Source organism: Glycine max, chromosome 10 (genome assembly GCF_000004515.6).
Source record: "Glycine max cultivar Williams 82 chromosome 10, Glycine_max_v4.0, whole genome shotgun sequence".
NCBI classification, from domain to species: Eukaryota; Viridiplantae; Streptophyta; class Magnoliopsida; order Fabales; family Fabaceae; genus Glycine; species Glycine max.
In genome coordinates, this window is record NC_038246.2 from 2397798 (window position 1) to 2407956 (window position 10159).

The following is a 10159-nucleotide window of genomic DNA, read 5'->3' on the forward strand; positions in this document are numbered from 1 at the left end:
GTTATATATAACACCAGCTGATCGTTCGGTAGATAAACGGCATATGTTTGAATTCGAATATTTAGTTTTGCGCACATCTGTCCTTGAAATTATTGAGTTTCCCGTGCTTTTTCCCAGTACATATTGCCAGTACATATCACATTAAAAAAAATTCATGTTTCGTCTCATATTTCAATTAATTAATTTGAATTATTGGCTCCCTTAACACATGCACCGCCAACAACCAAAAACAAGCCATATGTCCTCATATGATCGTACTTCAAGTGTCCAGCAACAATTGCTTATCCTTTGTCTTAATTTTTTATTTCTAGGCTTATAATTAAGCACGATGCTATTCTCTCACAAAAAGTTATCTCATTCGTTTAGCTCTTGTACGTCTCAATTAGGTGCTGTAAATGCTAGCAGCTTGAGGGTTCTGAGAACAGTTTACTTAGGCCAAATAGTTAATTATATATACAAATTAATGCGATAATACATTCTTTATTATTACATGAATAATAACTTACAAGATTTAGTGTGACATATAGCCAATTCACTCAATAATGAAAATGTACTAACGAATATATTACACAATAGATGATATCCTAATAAATTAATATCTAAGTATCTAACTCCTCTTTTACCACTAAAATTATATTATTGTGTTCAGGAGTTGGAGTGATAAGAGTCTTCGCCAGTCTTACTCAGTCACATACATCCATACTAAAATTGATCACATATACTGATATACATACATATATATACTAAGAATGAGCTATAACATATACTATATATTGTATATTAGAACTTAATTTTGTCCACACTGGCCAACTCAGTCCTGCACCAATAGTGCTCTATCTCATGCTCCATATATATATATATATATATATATATATATATATATATATATATATATATTAATTGGTACGCAACCGACACTCATAATAGTTTAACTGGTGGAGAAGAATCATTAGTTGTGTAAAAACGTGATTTGCAGCATCAACAACTCAACTTCAAGCTTATGCGTATATGTACGTACTTGCTCCGTGCTAGCTAGCATCTTGGATTTAATAAGAACTTGGATTTTGAAAATTAATTTAATTATTAAGATACCGAAAGATATCAACGTCCAACATTTCCAAGAACGAAAATTTGGGGGACACAGGGTGTCTTTGCATGGATTAATTAGGCAGTAGCTAGCCAGTCACGTTGACTTTGTTTAATTTCGTTTCTTCCGTAAATTCACAGCCTAATTATTAGATTAGCTAAATTAATATTACTCTGATTTCACTTGAGTTTCTATGTTTATATTCATGGTGTCCCACTTAGACCATACTCAACGTGGGTCTGTCAGTGTCATATCTTATGAAGTGCGTTGGATAAGAATAGCTTGCGATGTCTTGGGCTGATCATCTGTCTCTCTGCCTGCCAAAAGTGCAATTAATGTTCTTGCTTGTTTTTTATGGGGATTTTTGGATTTTCAAGATTGGGATTTGAGGATTGTGCAGATGAAGGCTAATTTGTGATTTTAAAAATAAAATAAAATAAAAATTATGATAACTTTTAATCCTCACTGTGTTTAAATTAATTATTTTAGTAACTCAATCTATTATAAAATAATTAATTTAAACATTATGACGGCTTTTAACAGCTACAATATAAGGAATAATTATTTAAAATGAGAAACACTAATTATGTTAGTTTAAAATTGACAAAATGATCATAGATTTGATTGCAAACTCAAAAAATCAAACATTTTAAAACATAAAGATCTAAAGCGAAAATTAAAAAAAAATCAAAATAGTAACAACATATTTTGTAATAAAAACTAGAAATTGTTTTTTAAAAAAATACCTGAGTTCTGTGAAATTATCAAAATATATAGAGTATGAATTTAAAAACTATGTAAAATTAAATATTATTTTTCGTAGTAGTCCAAGGGATTGGTTTACTTTTGAAAGGAAGCAAACTGAAGACATAATAACATTAAAAGGAACAAAAGATAAAGACACTAAATAGCATGTACAATGCCAACTAGGATTTTCCAACTCAGACTATGAAGCATAGTTAAAATGCAATAGGTAATTCAATATCATATATATGCCATTTTCTTCCAAGTGTTATGCTTTCTGCTAGCAACGTCGCCATTTGTAGGAAAGTGACATCAAGATAATTGTATATATTCTTGCATATTTCATGGCCTGCAAAAAGCATGTTGTTAATGTTAGAATATTAATTGGACATTCTCTAAGATTTAAGCAATATTTAGCAATAAAACAACAATATTGTAAAATCTCGTGGGAATCCTAATCAATTTACTCTAAACATTAGTTACGTTGCTTCCTTCTTATATAATTTTTCAGTTCCCACTTAAATTGCCTTTGATTATCATCATGGCTTGCGAGTAAGCAAGACATCACATATTTTATCTAAGGTAAATTGAATCCATCATCACCAACAAACCTCATTTTTCCATGCAACATTGTGTATCATTTAATTTCAAAAGTAGTATTATTAGAAAGGCTGTTTAGAGTATAAAATAGGTTAAATCGTGATTTTTGTCATACCATGTATTCTACATTTAACATCTCATTTCCCATAATAAAATGCAAAACGAATAGGAATATAAATTTGAAAGGAGAACAATACATACCCTGATTTTCCCTATCCGAAACAGTCGCCATCTTCATTTGTTTGGTAGACTCTCTGTATACATAGCAACCTGTGGGTTGTCTTTGTACAAATTTCCACCTCGACCATATCTGAGATTGTCAAGCAACTCTCCTTTGTCATTACATTTCTCTAATATTCCTATGATATTTGATCCAAAAATTGCCCCATCTGTGATGATACATTTGGGGGGAAAAGCGATTGTGTGGAATGTCATGAGGAGGGATAACAATGGAATTAGTTCAAGATGAATACACTTTGTATTTTTTTATGAATCATATTCCAGTCTTTGCAACGCCCAAAAGTGCACACACATTGAGACATCCTCCCATAACCCTTAAACTATACACTTTATATTCGAAAAACTCCTTTGTATTATCAGATCAAAGGCAAGAATGACAAGAACCATTTTATCCCGAGAGAAAACCAATCAATGAAGAGCCCCATTAACCAATGACCCGAATCCGAATTTATCGCCAAGATCAACATATGAAACATTAATATCATTTATGCCCCACGAATTAGTTTTAAAGGAGAAAATCTAGAATTTATCATTCTCAAGCTTGTGCAATATCCAATAAGAATTAGCAGGTAGTCATTTGTTGATGCTGACATACCCAAAACCATATAGAAATTGAGAGGCTATTGCGTATTCAAAGTATGGTAATCCTTGATAGACACTTGGTGGATTCCATATAATGAGATCACGCTTTCTCATGGGGGGTGGGGGTAATGGAGATGCATTGCACTAGACCTTTTTTAAGTGGCGCCTCAATATCAATGGATTCAACATAAAAGTCATCTGATCTGAGAAGAAGTCAGTGGGAGGCTCTGAAGCATGGTTACTCCTAAAATCATGTCATATACTCGTACTCGATACGTACAAGTATCGGGTATGTATCAATTTTTTTTTAAAAAAAATGGACTTCTCTTTTTGGGTACTTTTTGAGTACGAATCGGGCCCATAGCCAAGTCCAATAACTTAAAATATTATCCTTTTTATAAAGAAAGAGTAAGAGTAATAAAGAGGGTGAGAGTCAAATGTGAAATATTAATGGAGTTGAATGACATCCAGTTAAAGGAATTGAAATTCTTAAAAGTTGTTACTTTTTTTCTTGATGAACTAGATTTAAAGATAATTCTTTTCAGTGACCATAGACAAGAAAATAATGAGATTGAAACTGTTCATGTGTGATATCATAATGTTTAGGTGTCATAAGTTTTAGTTGAACATTTACTTGTTACAATTTTTTATTTTTAGATTTTTTTTTTTGTCACGATGAAGAATTTAATCTCGTTTTATATTATAAATTATGTTTATTTATGTTTTTTTTATCATTTATAAAATATAGTCACACTTATAATCTATACATATTTCATTATTTTTTAAAAATTTGTATTAGTGTACCCGTATCTTAGATTTTTGGAAAATCCCGTACCCAGTACCATGCATCATAGGTGCGAGGGTTCAATAGCTAGGTCATGATGGAAATACCAGAAATCAGAAATAAGATAAAGTCATCACTTGCAAACACATTTTGAAATACAAAATGGTTTTCACCGGCAATCTCGGGAGAATTTATCTGATCAACCCAAGAGGTAGAATGGGATTCTTCTTCATGCTCCTTACCCGCTCTTCGTGTTTTCATACCGCACAGATAGATAGAAAATGTGGCAAAAGAGATTCTCTAAGTCTAACTATGAACTTAACTCAACTCGAATAATGATATTGATCGACTATGTTACTTCCCCAACGGTGAATTTAACTCGGGTTGCTTCACTTGTTTTTAGTCTAGCAGCCTTATCACACTAACACATCATAATTAAGAGTGCATTGTAACAAAATTATATGAATTTTTCTGTTAATGTAGTCCTATAAAATTCTCAAAGAATCCGATTCACTCTTATTCGATTTGATTTTAAACATGGGAATCAAGAATTATTACAGAGTAAACAAGAATATATTATTTTGAATTTATTTTGAAAATACAGATATCTACAAATAAATTAAATTGCTCTAAAAAGTAAAAATACACTTCATCAATTCATATAAAAAATATTTTACTTCTAAATAAATTATATTCTCTTTATCTTTATTCCTATAAGATTCTTTCAACTAATTTATTTCTTTCAACTAATTTATATCTTTTAAAAAGATAATTACCGCATTAAATTTATGCGTTAATTATATTATTATTTTAAAATTATTCTTTTATTTACTCTTTATTCACCTGCTTATTTTCAACAATGCTTGAAGAGAAAATACATCTAAAAATTTAGAAAAAATATAATTAAAAAAAGAAACAAATTTTTAAAAAATCTTATAATTAGGAAGGTATGAAATAAGAGTTAAGATTCGGTTTTGTACTTTGGAAATAATTTCATCCGATTCAATTTTGGAACCTATTTTCGGGTCTAGATTCGTACACAATTCAAGAATTGGGAACTTCGTTTTATTCCGACACCGACGATATAGGGCTCACATTAACATGGCTATGGGCCTATTCGTCCTTTGACATTCCCGACTCTGCTTCATGAACATGATCCGGTATGAAGTGACCATTAAAAGAAACAATCTTAAAGTGCGATCGAGGATCCAAGTACTATATATAATAATATAACCATAATCAATAAAACAAAGTACAAAAGCAGAAAATTGACACACTAAGACTATTGTACTTTTATTAGTCAAACTCAGAGTGACTTGATTTATTTAAACATACACACTATCGCCATGGATGCCCCAGCAGCCACAGGGTATGGCACTTAACTCCACTGGATGCATGGAAACTTGAGATCTTCACGCATCAGTCACTTGTCCTGCACGTGTTGCACAAAACCATAAACTTTAATTAGCTATTACATGAAAACCTACTACCACTTAAGTTTATGTACACAATGATTAAAACGTCAGCAGGATTTGCATTGTTTTCGTTGAAATAATCAAAAGAGATGAAAGGAAGAAATCGTAGCTGTTTTGATTAAGTGTGGCTGCTGCAGCCATGGATGCAGCGACCCCACCAGGGGTGGTTCTCATGTCCAATTTGTTCCTAAGCTCAGCTCCAATCACTCCCTCCGCATCTTCTCGCGTCACCGCCTTATCCGCTGGTAGCTTCTCCTTCGCATCCTACATTCGCAATGATACGTGTTACGTAAAAATTGACCAATATCATATAAACAGAAAAGAAAAGAGAATAGTAGTACACAAAATAAATGTTAATTTTGTTAAAAATATAATTACCAAGTTTTCACTCTTTTCATGCATTGAATCAACCTTATATAAGAATAAGACATTATTTATTAGTTTTGTTACTCTCCTTCACTCCTCTCCCACCTTATATAAGAATAAAACATTATTTATTAGTTTTATTAAAAATAAAAGTTACCGTTAAGACATCAGACAAGGTTGTCTTGTGAGAGTGGGACACAGTACGAGTATTCCGCGTGGCTGCTGACTGGGCCCTGGCGCCCAGCCCGCCAGGCTCTGTCTCGTTCTTTCCTGTCGCTCTCATCTCCGCAGCTTGTATCGCGGCGGCGTCGCTTTCATCCACCGGCTTGTCGCTTGCTCCGGCTATCGCCGATGCCTCGAGAGCCTCGCCGATGGTTATGGCGTCACGCTCCAGCGCGGTGCCTGGGGTGTTCATGGGGACGTCGGGCTCCACGAACTGCCCCACCACGTGTCTTCCCACGAACTCCGTGATGACGCGGTGGCAGCCCACTTTGGTTTCGGTCACGCTCACGCCTTCGTTCCTCGCCACGTCGGAGATGTCTTGGCGGCCCACGACGCCGGCGCGGAGGTTTTCGGTTGCGGCGGATTGCATCACCGAGGCGGGACCTCCTTTTTGAGTTTGGCCCAATGCTTGGTTCTCCGTGGCTTGCATGAGAGCTGCGTCTCTTGGCGCGATGGGTTTGAAAGCGAGTTCGTCGGAGACTTTGAAAACGTCGCCGTATTTGATGGGGTCCTGCTCCCCTTGAGGTTTCTTGAGCTGTTCCTGGCTCATGGTGCTACTGTCTACTACTACAATTACAGTTCAATTTTGTGTGGTTCGAATATGGCTTTGGATTTGCGACTTGGAATTTATATAAATGGCCGGATAGCAGAGTAGAAGAAATGAGAAAAGGAAATTTACCCTTGTCGGCATCAGAAAGATGATCATTCGGTGCTTTGAGTACGTTACAGGTGGCGTGCGTTCAAGAACACCTAGGTGCATCAGCATCACACATGTGTCTAAGAAGTACCAAGAACATCAATTCATGTTCTATAGTTATGTACTCAAATATAAAAAAAATAAAAATCGCATGCTAACTAATAAAATTAATTAATTAAATTTAATTATATAAATTTTAATTATTATAACGTAAATATTTTTTTAACTTATTTTCCATTCAAATTTGACATAAAAAATTTGAAAGATTCGTTAAAACTAGCACATTAATTAAATAAAAATATTTTAAAAATAATAACATTAAATAAGATAAAATAAATTAAAAAATATATTTTTATATATTTAAGACAAATGAAAATATGCACATCTTTTTCTTTTCTTTTCTCTATGCTCTGCCGCGATCACCGGCACCGATTGGGGAGTAATGTAACAAGGAAGGAAAATGTAAAGTAAGGCTGTGTATATAACCGATACGAGTGGGTACTCCACCTCCTTTGTCTTTGCAGCAGCCAGCAGGTAATAAAGTGCCAAGTATACCATAACATTAACATTGTTTCTTTCTTTTCCAGGAGTGAGTATTCCACCTGATCATGTTATCTAGACCATGGACTCTCTAGAGGGTGACGCTGTTAGGAATTTTATAATTTTTAATTAATTAATTAATGTGTACAATTTATTATATTATAATATTTATATTAATTATTTATATTTTTTATGGATTAAATTAAGTAATTTAATACTATCAATAGAAATTGAAACAAGTTTAACAAGCAAAAATCAGTTTAATCCATTAAAAGATAATACAAATCTTAATAAATTTAAAACTTAAGATACAGAGAAGAAAAAACCACAATCCCATAAAGAATGACATGATTTGATTAAGGAAATTCATGAAACTAATTATTGGTGATTATTTTTCAGGTTTTGTTACATTTATTTAATTAATTATTATGAATTCATATATTTTTTATAATCCTTCTTGATAATCTAATACAATAAATTTGTGATAGTTATTGGTATTTTATAAAGATTCTCTATAATTTCAACAAACACATTATTATAATGTAAAACAATTCCTTTAATTAGGTCATTTCTATTATAATAGGGTAATGATTTTTTTAATATATTTTAAGAACTTTACATAACTTAACATGATTTAACTAATTAAGCTGGATTTCTTAATCTACCATATATCGATGCATGATTTAACTACGCATAGAGTTAGTCAAGTTTTACATTTTAAGATTAAAAAAAAGGCTAAAATAAGTGGATGATATTATATACTGGATATATGTTGCAAAAATTTACAGGAAAAATGATCGGATGAGTTCAGAGAAGTCCAGATAAGTAGCTTAAAAATGGGATGAGTAGATATTATCATTTTAATATTATTTTATTTTATTTTTCTAAAAATATTAAATGATGTTACTTATATGATTGATATTTCTTGTAAATCTCTATTTAGCATAGGTATGTACTGTATAACGAAGAATATAAATTTTATGTTTTTCTTTTATAACTCATTTAATGGTAGAATTTTAAGAGTACGTAGTGTAAAAAATAACTTTTAGCGCCTATAAAAAAACTAATACGAATTTATTTCCATGATTTCTGCCACTAGTCCTTACTTTTCTTCCAATTCATTCACTCAGTTAACAGTCTAACATGAGATAAACAGACCAAGGTATGCAGATTGTTACAGTGCTAAAGCTTGACAAGATTAATATCTACAATAGACTTATATTTGTTTTATATTGTTCATTTATAATCATTTTATTATGTTAGAAAATTAGTACTATTTTTATTGAAAAACCAGAGCATGTTGTGATATAATTGATGAATAGCATGGTTGTTTATCTTCAGTCTTTTTTATGAGAAATAAAGGATATAGATAGTGCTATCAATGGAAACTACCTCAATGTGTAAATCTTTTATTATCTGTATTTAATTTTTATGGATAAAAAAACTTCTAATTTTTAACAAGTGATATCACCATTAAAAAAAATCTCTTTTATTGGAACAAGCACTGGACAATGAAAACCATAATTGATAAACCGACGAATAAAAATCAAATGGATTCGACGTTATAGCATTTTGGAAATTTTCTCTTTGTACTGTATAATATAAATATAATTAAGTTGTTCCATAATGGAATATTGTTTTGTAAAAGAAGAAAAGAGGGAAACGTAACTTCATCACTATCAAGAGTTTCAGTTTCCAATATACTCCATAAAAATGAAGTCAGAACAGAAGTGTTGGATTTAAATTTTAGGCACAGGTGGGGATCGCACCGCACACACAACTTTTAGTATGCGCCCACGTTGAAGCCATTTCTTTCATATACGTCTAGCCATATCATAGTTACGAAATATATTTAGAATATAATTAAGTATCGATTCCGTGCGCCAAGAAGAAATAATGTGACAAGTAATAATATTATATAGGCTATGCTTATGGGAATCGATTTGGTGAACAGAAAAATTATTGAGAAATCGGTGTCTAATCCATCCATGATTTTCTTACTGTTTTTCAAGCACGGTACTACTGCTAAGAGCATCTACTATTTTTATATATAATGTGACAGTTCTGGTAGCAAGAAAAAGAAATCACAAACAATAGCCGCGTTATCTGATCTTCAAATGCATGCATGCCGCAAAGTGCAAACTCCACCATAAAGCCAAAGATCAGGAATCAAGAGAAATTAAGAAAAACAATGTTTTACCATAATTAAACCCTAAATAAGTTCATAACTGATCCACCATAACCAAATAACACAGGCCACGTGGCATGAAATCGTGGTTTTATTAGAGACAAAGATAACATCAAAAGAGGCCACATCTCACATAGTTTATATACAAACGCTACTTTTCAAAGCACACGCCTCTCTCATATATTCCACGTACGGTTGAGGAATCGAATCAGTTTGCTCTGCTCTTGATCTTCGGCACCGTCACCATCAGCTTCCCGCCGCTGCACACGGCGGTAACCATCTCCGGCTGCGTCCACGGCGGAAGCCGGAACCGCCACAGTCCAAAGCCAGAAGGAACCTGCTGCTGCTGCTGACCCGGAACCGCCACGTCACCACCGTCCATTCTCTTTATCACGATTTTCGTTATCCCCGGAAAAATGTCGATCGCCAGAGCTCTCACGCCACCATCGGCATTGCACGACGCCACGAACCGAAAAAACTGCGGCGTTTCCTCCACGGAAACGTCGTCTTCTGAAGGAAAAGGAAGCTCTAGTATTTTCGCGAACACGTGCGGCAGTCTCAATAGCTTCTTCGCGTTCGAGCTCGGCAACGATGAAACGACGCCTCGCCGGGAACGTTTCTTGGCGAACATCAT

The 10159-nt window shown here is 33.3% G+C and overlaps 2 protein-coding genes and 1 long non-coding RNA gene across 3 annotated transcripts; all 3 read right to left on the reverse strand.

Annotated features, from left to right (window-relative positions):
* Window positions 1–1980: 1980 nt before the first annotated feature.
* Window positions 1981–4605, reverse strand: LOC121172988 (uncharacterized). The gene is made up of 2 exons (XR_005886902.1): window positions 2633–4605; window positions 1981–2180 (listed from the first exon to the last, which is right to left on the reverse strand). It is a non-coding gene; the product is annotated as an uncharacterized lncRNA (long non-coding RNA).
* A 700-nt stretch (window positions 4606–5305) lies between these two features.
* Window positions 5306–6884, reverse strand: LOC100809281 (late embryogenesis abundant protein D-34). The gene is made up of 3 exons (XM_003536862.5): window positions 6036–6884; window positions 5623–5776; window positions 5306–5469 (listed from the first exon to the last, which is right to left on the reverse strand). The coding sequence occupies exons 1-3, from the start codon at window positions 6648–6650 to the stop codon at window positions 5450–5452; spliced, it is 789 nt and encodes a 262-aa protein (XP_003536910.2). The 5' UTR covers window positions 6651–6884; the 3' UTR covers window positions 5306–5449.
* A 2849-nt stretch (window positions 6885–9733) lies between these two features.
* On the reverse strand, window positions 9734–10159 carry LOC121172924 (uncharacterized). The gene has a single exon (XM_041006093.1). It carries the CDS (start codon window positions 10157–10159, stop codon window positions 9734–9736), a length of 426 nt encoding a protein of 141 aa, XP_040862027.1.